General features: G+C 42.8%; 2 protein-coding genes across 4 annotated transcripts in view; both read left to right on the plus strand.

Annotated features, from left to right (window-relative positions):
- The window catches only part of LOC107742089 (CREB-binding protein-like), a 54556-nt gene extending 46821 nt beyond the window's left edge, over positions 1 to 7735 (plus strand). For both annotated transcript variants that reach the window (XM_016554956.1, XM_016554957.1), the window contains exons 25-31: positions 1462 to 1608; positions 1720 to 1833; positions 1920 to 2085; positions 2219 to 2386; positions 3501 to 3662; positions 3848 to 4129; positions 4434 to 7735. In XM_016554956.1, the coding sequence (XP_016410442.1) occupies positions 1462 to 1608; positions 1720 to 1833; positions 1920 to 2085; positions 2219 to 2386; positions 3501 to 3662; positions 3848 to 4129; positions 4434 to 6629 (3235 nt within the window). In that variant the 3' untranslated portion in view covers positions 6630 to 7735. The remainder of the gene's footprint in view (positions 1 to 1461; positions 1609 to 1719; positions 1834 to 1919; positions 2086 to 2218; positions 2387 to 3500; positions 3663 to 3847; positions 4130 to 4433) is intronic.
- Positions 7736 to 8117: 382 nt separating this feature from the next.
- Positions 8118 to 17394, plus strand: LOC107742092 (structure-specific endonuclease subunit SLX4-like). Of its 2 annotated transcripts, none has more exons than XM_016554960.1 (13): positions 8118 to 8833; positions 9899 to 10064; positions 10166 to 10393; positions 10933 to 11153; positions 11236 to 11528; positions 12601 to 12850; positions 12926 to 13008; positions 13120 to 13266; positions 13356 to 13525; positions 13630 to 16055; positions 16202 to 16301; positions 16542 to 16817; positions 16893 to 17394. In XM_016554960.1, the coding sequence occupies exons 1-13, from the start codon at positions 8431 to 8433 to the stop codon at positions 17275 to 17277; spliced, it is 5148 nt and encodes a 1715-aa protein (XP_016410446.1). In that variant the 5' UTR covers positions 8118 to 8430; the 3' UTR covers positions 17278 to 17394. The 2 variants fall into 2 exon arrangements, with proteins under 2 accessions (XP_016410446.1, XP_016410447.1); XM_016554961.1 differs by having other exon boundaries at positions 9902 to 10064.
- Positions 17395 to 17549: the final 155 nt, after the last annotated feature.

A 17549-nucleotide genomic window follows, 5' to 3' on the forward strand; every position in this document is an offset into this window, starting at 1 on the left:
ATTTAGTTGTATCAAATTTAAGGCCTTAAAAAGTCTTAAATTGTACAAGAAAGTCTTAATTATGATTTCAAGAGGTCTTAAATTTGGGGATGGGAAGACCAGAATTGCGATATGGCTGAATGTGACGATAAAACTTCAAAAGGCTAACGTTATGATTTCATTGAATAAACACGAGCGCTGCACGTTCAAAGTCCGGTGCTGTGCTGCTTTGTGTTCTGCCGTTACCAGGGAAACAGTTATATTTCTACCAAACGCTCCACCTGCTGGCAGAGAATGAATGAGCATTTTCAATAAAACTGTTGTTTTGTTCAGAGTTCAGAAAAATCATTTCAAACACAGCCACAGCGCTGTTTTGCGTCTCTGAGCAACAGGACGCTGTTTTGTTCCTGAATGAATCAACCGTTTAAATGTTTCGGTTCAAACGCAATGACTCACTTATTAACAGTGACTTGCTGCCACCTATTGGTGGTTTTAATTTCATATTTAAGGTACCTTTTCATTTTTTTAATTATTTCAAACATCAGTTTTCAATGTTTTATGTTTAAAATATCAAAACATTATTTATGCATTTGTAACTGCAGGTTAAAGTATTTAATGTCCCTCAGAGCTGCATTAAACAGTGTGTAAATGCATCTACATGCCACTTCTAATGCAGCTTCTGTGTTTCCTCTGCGAATATTATCGAGATAACATTTTTTTGTCAATATCGCACACCCCTAATTTATGTTATTTAATTGATATAATAATTTATTGATAATAATTGTTTAAATTAATATAATAATTAATAATTTTGACTCCTCCATTTTCTTAACAATGGTTTAAAGGCGTAAATGTAAAGTTTCTCTTTTTTTAAAACTTTGTTTTTGTGAAAACTTGTATCTGAACTGTAAATTGTGCTTTTTAACGTAATTTTACAGTTTAATATGGTACTACATTGCCCTACCCCGCTCATATGGTATTAATTTTATTTGTGCAGGTCTTAGAAAAAGGTCTTAAAAAGTCTTAAATTTAAGCTTAAAAATCCTGCAGAAACCCTGGCCTAGGTCCCGCCCCCGAAAGTTCCGGACTTTTGAAAAAGTACTACCTCGCAAGCAGGGACTTTCTGAGGGGCAATTTTTTACCCGGAACTTTATTTAGATCTGGTTCCTGCGGTGGAAACACACCGAGTACCGGCCCGAAGTCCCTAGTTCCTGGGTAAAGTTCCTGCGGTGGAAACGGGGCTTTAAACTCAATCCTTACCTTTTATTTTTCCAGTAAGCCAGTCTTTCAGATGACCCTTCAGAGGGCAAGTTCGGATGCAGAACCAATGAATTATCTGGTCTGAAGAAAATTTTTTTGACTAATCAAGAGTTTCACCCATTTCAATATTGGTTCATCTAACAAAACATTGATGCTATAGTGGTGTGCTAGTGTTTGTTCTTTGAAGAGGTACAGGTGGATTAATCCCCTGCTTCATTTCAGGTTTGTAGACACAGGAGAGATGCCTGAGAGCTTCCCCTACAGAACCAAAGCACTTTTCGCCTTTGAGGAAATTGATGGAGTGGACGTGTGTTTCTTCGGCATGCACGTGCAAGAGTACGGCTCTGATTGTCCTTTCCCTAATACCAGGTAAACTCTTACACAAGTTAATTAGAGAAAAAACAGACATATACGGCAATGCTTGTAGTGCTTTAGCATGCAATAAAGGTAAAAGTCTCTGTCTTTTTTGTACCTATCTAGACGGGTATACATATCGTATCTCGATAGTATTCACTTCTTCAGACCTCGCATGCTGAGAACAGCAGTCTATCATGAAATCCTCATCGGCTATTTGGAATACGTCAAGAAGCTTGGGTAGGTTTCATCATATAAATCCTCCTTGAGTCCGACAAATACACAGTTGCTGTTCATGCCCTGAACTTTGAACATTTCCACCACAGATACGTTACAGCACACATCTGGGCATGTCCACCTAGTGAAGGCGATGACTATATTTTCCACTGTCACCCTGCCGACCAGAAAATCCCAAAACCCAAGCGCCTGCAGGAGTGGTACCGCAAAATGCTGGACAAGGCCTTTGCTGAGCGGATTCTGCATGACTACAAGGTATAGCAGGGACCATGTGATCTTTAAAAACCTTAATTTCGTAAAATGGAAAGATTCACTAATTTTTTGATTGTGTATATACCATCAAGAACACAATTATATGGTATAAATACGATGTGTTTGTATTTAATAGGACATCTTTAAGCAAGCCACTGAGGACCGTTTGACGAGTGCAAACGAGCTTTCATATTTTGAGGGTGATTTTTGGCCCAATGTGTTGGAGGAGAGCATCAAGGAGTTGGAGCAAGAGGAAGAGGAGAGGAAAAAAGAAGAAAACACGGCAGCTTGTGAAACTCCTGAGGTGAATGAGAGAAGCCGTGTGTCTTTTTTAAAATTTTCGGATACTCTTCATTAGGGTTGGGTATCGATTGGGTTTTTTACGATACCGGTGCCAAATCGATACTTTTAAAACAGTACCGGTGCCTGAACCGATACTTAAAAAAAAAAGAGCCACAAAAAACCGATGGATAACATTAAAAATATTAAAAGGAAGCTTTCCTTACTCTAAGGCTAATAAATGTATTTCACGATCTTGGTCATTATTTAATACAAAACCACAATGTTTCTACTGTATCTCTGTCAATCACTCTGATATTTAGTTAAAATGAGTGAATTGGCAGAGTGCTGTCTGTCACTGTCTTTAATCACTTCTGTGAATGACTATGGTATGCCACATGCACTGTAATATGTTTTATATTAAATATTAAATTTTCAAATGAAAATGGCAACATGATCGTTTTATAAAGTATGCGTTAATATGTGTTAAGGGCTAGATTTTTGCTGGAGGAAACAGCTGTGGTGTGATGAGGGGTGAACGCAGCGAAAACTTTACAGTAGATGGGAAACCAATTGCTCTCTCGTGACCTTTTGTAAACTGTATTTATGACAAAGAACTGCACAGATACAGATATTATAACAATCTATCGATAAACACACACCTTGTGTCCTCTGTTTCTGTTTGAGTCCGCTCGTTCTGCGCTGCCGCGGTCTGCGGATTGAAGAGAGCGCTGAAAGACGGAGAGGAGACGAAGTCTGCCGCCGTTTTCAAATGAAATTTAAAGGGTACTGACTCTTGAGGCGATCACGAATTTGTGTACAGTTTATGGAGCTAATCGCTATAGCCCCACTAAAAATGGTCTAGCGACGCCCATGCTTTCTTACGTCCATTTTGGAGAAGAACCAGGACAAATATTTCAATCGATTGCTCAGGCATTTAATGGCACCGAAATGAGGCACCGAAATCTGCGTTCTGATTCGGTTCTAGTACATACCGGTTACATAGGTACGGCACCGGGTTTTGGTACCCAACCTTACTCTTCATAAGGTTCATTTTATTTGATACTCTGTAGATTAACTTGCATCTCTTTTATAAACTCCAAACATCCTTTATAGACGCTTATTATTCTTTCTAACAGGGTACGCCAGGGGACAGTAAGAACGCAAAGAAGAAGAACAACAAGAAAACAAATAAGAATAAAAGCAGCGTGAGCCGAGCTAATAAAAAGAAACCTGGGATGCCGAATGTAGCCAATGATCTTTCTCAGAAACTCTACGCCACAATGGAGAAACACAAAGAGGTCTACTATATGTTCTTCATCTGATCATTAACTTGCTCTCTAAGGCATTGCATGAGTCATGTACATTGTTTAACTTGAAGTTTTTCACTGTTTTGAATGTCACCTTTTGATATACATATAAGCCAAATGTTTTTCTCTGGAAAAGTCTTATGAAACCTCTTACCTTGTCCCACTTGTTCTTCCAGGTGTTTTTTGTAATCCATCTGCACTCTGGGCCCATGGTCAATTCATTACTACCCATCGTTGACCCCGATCCCTTTCTGAACTGCGACCTAATGGACGGAAGGGACGCCTTCTTGACATTAGCACGGGATAAGCACTGGGAGTTCAGCTCTTTGCGGCGCTGCAAGTGGAGCACCATGTGCATGCTGGTGGAATTGCACAACCAGGGCCATGACCGCTTTGTCTACACTTGCAACGAATGTAAACACCATGTCGAGACACGTTGGCACTGTACTGTCTGCGAGGTAAGATACAGAGGCTCCTGTAACACGCTACAGCTCTCGTTTATGATCAGTAGTGGATGGGTGTGTTTCTGGGTTTGTTTTGATTTGAGCGCATTAGAAAAGAAAACCTTTGTGATTTTGAAACTTGGGGAGCCATGGGATCTTTTAGTAACATGTATTCTACTAGTAGTGTAAACACATCTTTCTCATGTTTTGGCCATTTGTTGTTGATGCATCGTAATCATTTCTTGTCTTTTCATAATGAGATGACTTTTGATATTCTTGTCATTCCTTGGTTAATCACTGTGCCCTCATCTTTCTGCAGGACTTTGACCTGTGCATTAGTTGCTATAACACTAATGGCCATGAACACCAGATGGTTAAGTGGGGTCTGGGTCTGGACGATGATAACAGTCAAAGCGGCGAGGCCTCCAAGAGTCCTCAGGAGAGTCGGCGTCTAAGCATCCAGCGTTGCATCCAGTCTCTGGTGCATGCCTGCCAGTGCCGCAATGCCAACTGCTCTCTGCCATCTTGCCAGAAGATGAAGCGTGTGGTGCAGCACACCAAGGGCTGCAAACGCAAGACAAACGGTGGCTGTCCGGTGTGCAAGCAGCTCATTGCGCTCTGCTGCTATCATGCCAAGCACTGTCAGGAGAACAAGTGCCCCGTGCCCTTCTGCCTCAATATCAAGCACAAACTACGTCAGCAGCAGCTGCAGCACAGGCTCCAGCAGGCGCAGATGATGCGGAGACGCATGGCTACTATGCAGGGCCGAGCCATGCCTCAGAGCCTACCATCACCGCCTGCATCAACAGCCCCCAGCACGCCCACCTCGCATCAGCAACCCAACACCCCTCAAACACCACAACTGCTGTCCAACAAACCAACGACTCCCAATGCGGGTGTCATGTCCCCGGCCTATCCCAATGCGCCCCGCAACGGACAACCCCCTTCTCAAGCTTCACAGGGCAAACCTGGCCCACAAGCTTCCCCGCTTCACCAGCAGCAGTCTCCGCTCCCGCAACCTCCCCAGCAGCAGCAGCCGCCGCAACAACCGCCTCAGCAACAGCCTCCGCCTATGGCGGTCAAAATGGCACGGCACATAGAAATGGTCGCGCAGGCTCAACACCAACAGAACTATCGCATGACCATGAATGGCCTTCCTATGAACCACCAGCAGCCACGCGTGCCAGGCCCAATGCAGCCACCCATGCAGCATGTCGGGCCACGTGGACAACAGGTCATGCCGCCAATGCCACAAGGACAGTGGAGTGGAGGCCCTCAGCCAGGCATGCAAGCGGCTCAGCAGCAGGTTGCTCCGCAACAGACCGCACCGGGCGCTCCGCAGACCATGCCTATGCAGAGACCCCCAATGCCCCAGCAAGCTGCACAGCCACGCATGATGGTGCCCACACAGGGTCCACGACTGCAGGCACCCCAGAGACCCGGAGCCATCGCCCCCAATGCCTTGCAAGACCTGCTACGCACCCTCAAGTCACCCAGCTCGCCCCAGCAACAGCAGCAGGTGTTGAACATCCTCAAATCGAACCCGCAACTCATGGCCGCCTTCATCAAACAGAGGACTGCGAAGTACCACGCCAACCAGCCGCAGCAGCAACAAGCGCAACACGGCATGCATGCAGCGCAGCCAGCGATGCAGAACATGGCAGCCATACAGGCAGTGCCGCGACCTGGCATGGCGCCGCAGCAGCAACCGCAACAGCCCGCACCACAAGGCATGGCAGCTCTTGGAGCGCAGAGTCAGCTCATGAACCCTGCGCACGCCAACAACCCGCAGCTGCAGGAGTTGTACCGCCGTCAGCTTTTGCGGCAGCAGCAGCAGCAACAACAGCAGCAGCAGGGAGTGATGCCGCAGGCACATGGCCAGTTCCCGCAGACACAAGGGACTGCTACCAACTACACGCAACTCCGGGTGCAGCAGCAGCAACAGTTGGCCATGCAGGGAACAGGCGGACCCATGGGCCAGCTGCCCCCTATGGCCCAGATGGGGAAGGGCGGGATGGGAATGGACGGCACATCCAATCTCCTGCACCAACGCATGCTGCAGCAGCAGCAGCTTCCGCAACAGCAGGTCGTCCTCAAGCCTCCAATGGGCTCACAAGCGCAACCAAGTCCAATGAGCCCGCAAACTCACCTGCTTTCCGGCCAGCCGCAAGGCGCACACCTTCCCGGCCAACCCATGGCTAATGCACTCAGTAATCAGGTGTGCTCGCCGGCCCCTGTACAGTCGCCCAGACCTCCGTCACGGCAGCTTCCGCCACATTCCAGTCCTTCCCCACAGGTTCAGCCGCAGCACGCGCCGCCCCACACAGGATCACCACACCCTGGTCTGACGACGCCCATGCCTGGCTCCATGGAGCAGGCACACCTGGGCACACCCGAGCAGAGTGCCATGCTCCCGCAACTTAATACGCCCAACCGCGGAGGGCTGCCCAGTGACTTAGGTATGGTTGGAGACACAACAGGAGACACGCTGGAGAAATTTGTGGAGGGATTGTAGCGTTTACTGGGAGACTCCACCCACCACAGTCTCCCCGTTCCTCTTTTTTGTGGCTCTGTTGGTTTTTCTCTAATATTCTCAAATTTTTTGTACTGACATGTAAAGTTTGAAGAAATGTATGGGGGGAAAAAAAGAATTTGTCTACAAGGAATAGGAAATGTTGATGTTTCCTAAAAACAAAAGACTGATTTCTTCCTTTTAAGAGGGATTTGAAAATTTTTGTTTAAAAGAAATATAAATCACAAAGAATATATTTTTTGTTCAGTTTAGACCTATGTGTGGTCAATGTTTTGTTTTAAATTGTCGTTTTGGTTTTGTTTCGGGGGAGGGTGGTCTGGTTTCATGCCTTTTCTTTTTTTTTAAGAAAATTACGAAACTTCATTATATTATTCATACCTTTTGATTTATACCTTATCTAACTTTGCAGCATTTTTGTGTTGGAAGACTGTAAAATAATTTGTCTTGTAGTTTGGGTCAGGGTTTCTCTGCTCTGTCTGTCATCCTTCCTGGCGATTGTATTCTAGTGTTGTACCATTTTTTCAGACATGCATTCGGAGGCATTTCCTCCCTTTCTCATTGTGAAGTTTGTATGTATGAGGAGAACTATTTGTTTGTATTGATAGGAACTGTGCATACGCATGTGTGCAGACACACAGAGACAGACACACATAAGCATCACTCAGATAATACAACACCAACCCCAAGAGGACATGTACACATTTACAACATCTCACTGGCCTGGATCCAGAGGTTCTGTCTTGCAGATGTGGAATATTGTTGCTTTTTGTCCTAATTTTGTCATACAGATATATAAATATAAAGAGAGCTAGAGAGAAAGAGGGAGAGAGTGGGGCCCCTAAGCTGAGCGGGAGGGAATGGGCGATCACTGGTTGACTGCTAGTTGGAAACACAGAATGGATTCTGATATTGACCCTCATTTATCACACAAACTTGAACAGGGGCTCTACTTTTTCCCTTAATGTAAATCGTGCAAGTTATTAAGCAAAATACTTTAAATATAAGGAAGAGAGAATGGAATCACTGTATAAACTGGTTGAAAAAAACGTATTTCTTATATACCATATTGTTAAATAAACTGTGTGCAACAGATCAAAATCATGTGTCTTTAATGTTATTTATATAGTATATTATATGCTAAAGCTACTTTGAAAGAAAGTTAACGTTAGGCTGTCGCGTCCTTTGACTTATTTAACTTTTACTAACAAAATAAAAAATGCTAAATGTATAAATACTTAAATTAAGCTAGTTATTGGCAATATTTAGTGTAATTTGCCATCTTTTTTTAGCAATTTCACCATTTCGTAAGTTCAGTCATGACTCGGAGATGTTTCGCAATCGACGCAGTCATGCGTCACCGCGTACTAGACGTCACCGGAAGTAGGCGGCGGTCGCGGTACAGTATTTTGAACAACAGTAGTCGCCGTTGCAGCACATTTGATAAGAAAACCGTCGTTTACGACATTAAATCATCTGTTTTAAAAAACATACAATGAAGTGCGTCTTGCCAACGGTCTGTATTCAAGTTGTTATGAAATAAATCGCAATTAAAGTACGTTAACCGATATAATATGTTTCAATAATGGCAGAGTGAAATGTAAACAAAGGTAAATTTGATGTATGTCTTTACATGCAACTCTTCCATGGTATTTATCAAATGCGTATGAACAGATAAGCTTTTTATCCACAATATAAAAAATTCAAATGACGTTAAATGATCCATAAATATGGATCCACATAACAGCTGTCACATGTGACACATCATGTGTGTGTTCGGCTCATCATGAACGACTCGGACCAGGACTTCACCGACATCTGCTCTCGTCTCCTCAAAAGAGTGAGGAAGAAAGGAGCAGGAGGATCTGGAGATGAAAAGAGATCAGCAGTCAAGGATGAGGAGCCATCCTCCTCCTCTTCCGAAAGAAACCCCCCAAAGAGGAGAAAGAAGACTAAGGATGCTACTAAGAGTCAGATCAACGGCAGGACTCGGGCTGTAGAGTCTGGTGATGTTTCCCAGCGCGTTCCTGAAGTGTCTGGCAGAGGGAAAGTCAAAGATGCAGTGATCCAGAGAATGCAGCGGTTTAAGAGAGCCAGTCCAGAGAGACTCTTGCATGCAGAGACCAACCAGCCCACAACCACAGAGTCTGATGGAAACCATCCCACCACTATCGGGATCCAGCAGACAGGTATGGTGTCAAGCAGGGGTTTTCAACCCAGGGATCCACCCAGTCTCTCAACTTTCATTAACATGAACTAACTTTGCCACATTGTATAATGTAGTGCAGCCCAGAATGAAAATTGTCATCATTTACTTGCCCTCATGTTGTATGACAAACCTCAAACTTATATGAGTTTCTTTCTTCTGTTGAGCACAAAAGAAGATGTTTTGAAGAATGCTGGTAACCAAACAGTTGATGGCAGCCATTGACTTCAATAGTATTTTTTTCCATACATGGAAGTCAATGACTACCGTCAACTGTTTGGTTACCAACGTTATTTAAAAATATCTTCAGAAGAAAGAAATTCATACATTTAGGTGAACTATCCCTGTAAGTTAGAGTTAGTTAGATCATTTCAATGTTATACAACCATTAGCAATAAACATTTTTGGTTTGTCTGGGCTAGTATATTGTGGGTTTTTTTTCTTAATTTTTTTTAGCATTTACTTGCCCAAGCAATGATTTCATGGCGCTCCACCAAAAGTACATTTGTAAGTAACATTGTAAATAAAAATTGCAATATAGTAAAAATATATGCGTGTTTATATATAAAACATAAAAATATACATTTTATTGTTATCATTACAACAAAATTTGTTAATGTCCAATGATAACTGCAAATGCTAAAGATTAACTCCATAAATGTATTATTTATTTTTATTTATTTACATTTTTTGTTAAACCGTGAACTGTGGTATATGGTTCAAATCAGCCATAAAAATTGATTGTTTTGTAACTTGCAAACAAAATCAGCACAATATACAAAACAAAATATCATTGTAAACCAAATGTAGGCCTACATGTTTTTATGGCTTGACATTTTTTATTGTCATCAATGAAAGTAATTTGTCAAAAGTGTATGTGTTGCCTTACATTAGATAAATTTTATAAATTTAATATAAATTTAGAGTTTTACTATCAGCACAATTTGCAAAAATGATGTTAAAAATATCTCAAATCAAATGTACATGTGTTTTATGGCATGTTTAACGTAATCAATGAAAGTCAAAAAGTGTGTGTGTTCTCCTTCAGAAGATGCGAGTGGCGATGAAGCCCTGGCTCTTCAGCTTCAGCAGGAGTTGGATTGTGAGGCTCGGGCCGCTGGAGACGTGGAAGATGAAGGGTTGTTCTTCTGCCAGCTCTGTCAGAAAGATCTGTCAGCCATGAGCCCCCCGCTGCGCACTCAGCACATCAACAGGTGCGTTACCACCACTACATTATGAGCTACCATTCATATCCCACACACACAAACAATATGAGTTTCACATTTGACTTCTGTCTTGTTCTCCTGCTTCGTAGATGTTTAGATGCAAGCGAGAGCAGCGCTCCTTCAGCATCCCATCATTCACACCGTAGACCACGGGTCCCAGAGTGTCCCATTTGTGGAAAGAGTTTTAAATCAGAAAAAAGCCGATCTGTCCACTTAAAGCGTTGCTCAACTAATTTGGGTGTGAAACCAAATGATCTTCTCCAGGCTCTGAGGAGACAGGCTGCTGAGAGAGCGAGCGACAACACCACCGACCAATCGTAAGCCAGCCACTGGTCACTTTATGAATGTCTTTTCTTTAATTGAGTGTTTTTTTTTTTTATATGTACTATAAAAATGTGTATGTGTGTACTTGTGTATATATATCATACATATACACACTTGTGGAATTTACATACTTTTTATATACTTTTTTTTTATTTATATATTTTTATTTGTTTATACGTTATCATATTTAATACTTCAAAAATAAAAACGCAGAACATTTTTTCCAGTGTGACATTTTTGTGACTATTAGGCACATTTTTATCTTCAACTTTTATTGCAAAAAAAAATGATTTAATTTTTTTAAATGATCAAAAATCATTCAGATATTCTGAATTAAAATATCAGTATGCATTACAGTAAAAATAAATGGGGAGGGAAATGTGCTTAACTGTCAAGAAAACATGGTTTCAAAATATGCTGAAAATGAAGAAGAAAAGGACAGTTATTAAAAAGGGTTATTTTTGGATGCTTATTTAAAAATTGACAACAGTAGATACATTAGTTGTACACGTTCCTTCTCTTCTCTCTGCAGACAGCTACTAGGTAGTGGTACGACAACTCGGAGGGATGGCATGCCTTTAAAAAAGAGAACCAGGAGGAAAGCCCAGAAGCTGGACGAGGACACCATGGTGGCGCTGGCTCTGTCTCGCTCTATACTCGAGCGGGAAATGGAAAAGGAGCGAGAGCTGGAGGAGAGGGAGATACTGGCTCAGCTCTCCAGTCCTCCTGCCTTACAGTGGAAGCCTGGTGCAGGTAAACTCACCTTTTTCAGTTAAACATATGCAGTGAAATTGCAGGTTATTACTCATAGTGCATCATTCCTATTCACTTTCAGGTAAGGGCCGCGGGAAGAGAAAGAAGGGAGTGTCTCCTGTCCACCCACCACTTCTCCTCATTCAGGACCCTCAGACGGCACTGAACCGTCTACAGGAGCGGGTTTCATCTCTCCTGCTTCGTTCCAGATCCCCCTATCCGCCAACACCAACCCTATCCCCCTCCGCCCTTCCTCTTCATCCTCACGCCCCCCTCTGGGACAAAAGTGCTCTTCACGGAGGAGGACCAGATTCAGTTTCAGAGTTCTACACCTCTGAACTAAGCAACTTCATACAGCCATGGGTTGCACCGGAGGTGAGATATTTGCTTTCTTAATAAATTCACCTTGTCTTATTATGCACAATTCAACAGTGTTTATTATTTCAAAGAAAAAATTTGCACATAAAAAAAATATAGATTTATTTTTAATTAAATGCAGTAACTGTAAAAATCGGATTTTACTAAAAACATGAATCCACGTTGCTACATAAAATGTACAAATCATTAGTTCAAAAATAAATATGTAAATAAAAAGGCGACATACTGTATCGTCAGAAAATATTTTAAATACGCTATTATTAAATAAATATGCCATAATTTGTTTCATTACATAATTTACAATACAATAATAGCTTTAAAATTATCCATGACAACTATAAATTCATATTTTTACTGATTTTTTTTTACTGAAAAATGGATTTTATTAATACATTGTCTTTGTCTTAATGTGCACAATTTACTAGTGTGCATTATTTCAACGAAAATGTTACTCCAACAACAACAAAAAATCTAAATTTCTAAACATTTTTAATCAAAATGAAGTACCTGTTAGTTAGATTTTATTAAAAACATAAAGTAACATGAGCTCATATAATGTAGTACAAATAATTAGTTAGGAATTTAGAAACGAATTGTTAGAGATTTCTTGAAAGCTTAAGTTCTGTATATCTTATAGGCCTCGTTTTTTCTGTAGTAGCCAGTAGTTCAGATTTTTACTTTACCTGCCAACATTTTCATTCGCACAAAATTATTAAAAAAAATGATATCAAAAATGATTTTACGAAAGAAGTCTCTTATGCTTACCAAGGCTGCGTTTATTTGATCAAAAACAGTAATAATTGTGAAATATTATTGCAATTTAAAATAAGATTTTTCTATTTGAAAATATTTTCAAATGTAATTTATTTGCGTGATGCAAATCTGAATTTTCAGCGGCCATTACTCCAGTCTTCAGTGTGATACTTCTATTTGTCAGGATTATTTGATGAATAGAAAGTTTATTTATTTCTCACTGAATATTTTGTTTCCCTCAGAAATGCGTCACATTACTGAAGTTAAAGGTGTTGTGGGTGCTGATGCTTCATCTTTCTTTACATTATTACTTCAGAGGGAAAAGGGCAAATCTCTTGAATTAACTCCAAACAAGAAACCTCAAGCTGTGACCTTAGAGGCTGATTCAGTCCAGGAAAAGCTTTCAGATCAGAGCCCAGCAAAACACCAAACTACCCGACCTCTCACCCCCTGTTCGGGTACACCAGGTTCCCAGGCTCTGCAGGACCTGATTGAGCTTGCAGAGGAAGGCATGACCCTCACCCAGTATGGATACACAATGTATACAGCCGCAGGGGACAAGTCAGGTAATATTGGTATTCTGTCACAAAAATACTTTTTTTTTTTTTATTCTCAAGCTCACACTGTCCCATGTTCTTTAGTTAGCGATAATGCTGTGAATGAACTTCCCTCAAGTGGATTTGTTCCAGAGACAAATGACAACAAGTCGCCTAAGAAAACCTCAGTAAGAATTTCCTTCAGTTTTATCCACTTGTACTCTGTTGTGATTGGCTCCATATTAAATGTTCATTAAAGTTGTCTAGTATTTTTCTGAGTCCATTTTTGTGTTTTTCAGGTGTACGTTTCAAAGCTAGCATCAGATCTGAGCAGCATGCTGAACAGCCCTCAACTCAGTGATGTGCAGTTACAGGTGGACAGTGGGGATGTTTTCTTCACGCACTCGTTTATGCTGTACACACGATGCCCCCTGCTGGCCAACATGGTTAGTGTAGCTGCACACTGACGCCACAAGCATGAACTAATAATCGAGAAGTGCAGACGAATAACCAAACTGTTACCATGTGTTTGTAGGTTCATGACTCAGGTTTTGGCGTTCAGGAGGAGGGTATGCCTGTCGCTCAGAGGGTGTTGTTGGGTAATGTGCTTGGGGAGGCAGTACTGGCCCTCCTGCAGTATCTTTACACAGCCCACTGTCCTCTAACACACACTCTGCTACCCCACATACAGGAGCTTGCCGATAGGTTAGAATGACGATCCTTATGGTGTGATTCAAATATTACAATTATTTCCCAATCCTACTGGATATAAATTGATTCTAGGATAGTAAATCTGTGTTGTATTTCAGATTTGGTTTGGTTGAGCTGCAGCAGCAGTGTGAGGAATATTCTGGAAGTGTAGAGGAAAACCCAAGAGAGGAATCTGAAGGCATGTTTCCAGCACCTGAGCCTCATCTCAGGGACCAAGAAGACCAGAACTTGGCAGAAAGCAACTTCTTGGAGCTCCTCCAATCAATGTGGCAGCATGGGGACAGCGAAGAAGAGGATGACTTTAAAGAAACTGCCGGAGAGGAAAGAGACATGGAAGAGGAGCGAGAGGGAGGACATGGAGAGAAAGAGGACCGGGTGGATGAGGAAGAGCTTGATGAGATCTATGAGTTTGCAGCGACACAAAGGAAGATAGAGACGGTGTTGGAGACTGCGACCGAGGAAGAGGAGGGAGATGCAAATACATTCCTCGGAAATGAGAAGAAGGAGAAAAATGAGACAGAATCCCTTTTAGAGAAATCTGCCGGCAGTTGCTATAGTAACAAACAAGGCGCTGATGGGACGGAGGCTGCCATGGTAACAAGTCCAACAGAAACCCTTAAAAACCCCAATTCAGAGACTGAGAGAGCTTGTTTGATTCCAGAATTAGATGAAAACAGAGACTCAGATGCCAGTCTAGACAAGAGTTATGACGGTTTATTCTCCCAGTCTGTAGGGGAATACATGGAACCGTCACAGACGCAAGCGTCCTGCTCTCAGCAACAATGTTACAAGCCATCAAGCACACTACAGCAAAACACACCCGCCCCATTTCGCCCTTCATGTGTCAGTGAGGTGACTGACCTGTCTATAAGCCCTCCACCAAGCTCAGGTGTGTCAGGTGAGACTTCCTTCCCCATGCCTGGAGTGTCTCCTGTTCTACATGAGGGTGAATATACAGGTACGTCTCCACTAAGAAAAGACAGTTCAGGATGCCAGGGAATTGAAAACCCTCCTTCCCCTCCAGAATCTCAAAGCAAGCAGGTTGAGCTCATTGTTCTCTCAGATTCCGGTGATGAAATGTATGTAGATAATGGTGACCAAAATGCTGCTACCACTAAACGTGCTTTGACTCCTCCGTCTCCTTGTGAATCTCCCTTAGAACCTCCTCAGAGGTCCACAAGCTATGCTTGTAAAGTCACAGAGAACAGTTTCAAAGAATCTGGATCCCAAGGCCATGCCGGCAAACAGGTAGATGTTTCCAAGCAGATAGATACTGATATAGAAGCAACGTCTGACCGATCAGAGCACTGTAGCCCCGGGGTTGAGAATGAAAGTGTGTTTGATGGCTCTGCCGAGGTTTCCTGGCTGATTCCAGCCACTCCGGTACCATCCACACACTGTAGCTCTGCCCAGACCTGCATCAGCATGCGCCGAACCCAGCTCTTCCCCAAGTCATCGTCCTCTTCTTCCTCTTCCTCTGTCTCGGAGGGTTTAAAATCTGCTAGCTCTGCTTCTTCAAGCAGCAGCTGCCTAAAAGAGAAACCAGCAACATTGTCCACATTGCACAAATCATATCAGAGTCCCTCTAAAGAATGTCATAGCATTGAAACAGATCGTTCTCCAGGCTACCAGAGACCACTTCACCATCTAAGACTGTCTCAGGTTTCTTCTACAGGTGTTTCTGATGGCTCCCACATTGGCATCATCATGGGACATCCAACACAGGGTGTCCCCAAGCCCTCCAGTAGCACTCCTCTCCATTCAGACTCTTCCTTACAACATCAGATCCCATTTTGCTCCCCTATGGTTGACGACCGTAAGGTTCAGCTTAGGAATTGTAGAGGTAATTCTAGATCCTTCGGTAGGCAGGGGAAAGTTGACCTAGTGTCTCTACAACTGAGTTCTCCTAGTAAAACGCCTGAGAAGCAGCAGAGTAGCTCTCTTCAGCAGGGATGCTCCAGTCCGTCCCCGAACTCTCCAAGATACATTCATCCAGAAAGTTTGAGAGAGAGTGAGAACGATGGGATAGAACGAATGGAATTGGGAGAGAATCCAAATCAAAGTGTTGAAGAATTGCGGGATATTGCGGGAAACTCCTCCTGTGACATGGATGAGACTGGAAGAGGAGTGAGAGAAGAGAATCCAAATCAAAGTGTTGACGAAGTGGTTGATATTGCAGGAAACTCATTTTGTGTCATGGATGAGCCTCCTATAGCGTTTGATGACTCCTGCGGTTTGGATGGAGGGGTTGGAAGCCAGAAGCCCTGCTTTAGTCTAAGACTTGACAGCAGTGGAGGTACAGTCAGTCCACCAGGTCTCGAGGGTAAGGGACCAACGTCCACGTCTCCTCTTGCAACTGGAGCTTGTAACAAAATTCCTGATCAAAGTCCAGGTCCATTTAATCACAGCCTACCTGACCCTGACATGTGGGATGATTGGGAGGAAGAGGAGGTTGCTCCCCTTCCTCTTTCTCAGAGATTGACAGCTCCCTCTGCCAAGAGAGTTGCTGAACTAAAGACTCCAGGTAAGACAAGTCGTCCTCTGTGTTAGTTATGTTTCACCGGAGCTCTTATTTGTTATGACATGGGTACACAGATGTTAATTATGCATTCAGAAAGCCCTTTTTGTTTTAGAAAACCTTCTTAAAATCAACTTTACCTTTCTGCACAGTTGCTTGCAGAAAGAGGAATAAAGGACCGCTGGTGCCCATCACTCCCATGCCAGGCTTCTCTGATATGGACACACCAGAGCTCAAAAACAGACTCAACAGGTGAGCATAACAAGAATATATAGATATTACAATGCCTAAAAAGTGTATTAATGCCATTGCATAGCACAAACAAAGTGGAAAACAACTGAAACTAAAATTACCTTTTGCAATGACTTTTAACTGTTTACAAGTTAATTGTTTTGTGCACGTATTAAGTCAGTTCTATAAGTTTTATAACAGACACGTCTGCCAAAGCATCACGTTCAATAACACAGAGCTGCGAAATGTTTTTTTGTCCAGGTTCGGTGTGCGTCCGCTGCCCAAGAAGCAGATGGTTCTGAAGCTGAAAGAGATCCATCAATACACCCACCAGCTGCAGAGCTCAGAGTCTGAGGAGGAGACCTCTGGACCCCAACGCCACCCGAATGCCTCCAACTTCCAGTCTGCTCCGCTCTGCTTTAAGCAGCCTACAGCGCCCCCTGCTGTCTCACCTGTGAAACTGCCGCCAAGTGAAGAAGATGAGCTTTTATCAGCCTCTCAAAACTCGAATACATCCTCCACTGCAGAGTCCGAGAGGTACAGCTCTTATATGGCTATATGCCCAATTAATACTACAAAGCAAACTTCGTTCAACCATTTTCTTCTTTCCAGGTCGAACCCAGAGCTGTGTGTGTCAGAAGATGACGACTCGGACAGCGAGGGCATCACGGCGTCTCAGGCTGTTGTGCGCGAGAAGGACAAACTCCTCGCAGTTCGTCAGTTCATCCTATCCGACCCCAAGCTGTACACCCGAGTGCTGCAGTATCAGCCTCTCTCCCTGGCGGAGCTGCGGTCCAGCTTGAAAGCGGCGGGCATCAGGTTAGGTGCTGCTAAACTACTAGACTTCCTGGACTCTCAGTGCATTACCTTCAGTACGGCCAAACAAGGCCAGAATGCATCTTCCCGCAGGAAACGACGTGTGAAAACGACAACCAGCGGTGGTGCAGCCGGAAGAGGGAGGAAAAAAGCAGCTAAGCCCAGTGGAGGAATTGCATGAGGGCTGCAATAAAATTATGTGGTAAAACTACACGATTTTAAGAATAAGTTGTTAAAGGACAATAATGGTCTTCATCTTTTCAACTAAACTGTTTCTGATAAACACGTCTGATACACACTCAGGATCTTAAACCTTCCAGTTTCAGATTGATGTTTTTTTTTTTTTTGTACAATGTTTGAATTGAAAATATTATTTTAAATGAATTTAATTTAATGTCTGGATAATGCAATTAAAAGACATTTCTTTATGTATATGTCACATGTTCAAGCTGT

Source organism: Sinocyclocheilus rhinocerous, unplaced genomic scaffold (assembly GCF_001515625.1).
Source record: "Sinocyclocheilus rhinocerous isolate Xijiao unplaced genomic scaffold, SAMN03320098_v1.1 scaffold2873, whole genome shotgun sequence".
Taxonomy (NCBI): domain Eukaryota; kingdom Metazoa; phylum Chordata; class Actinopteri; order Cypriniformes; family Cyprinidae; genus Sinocyclocheilus; species Sinocyclocheilus rhinocerous.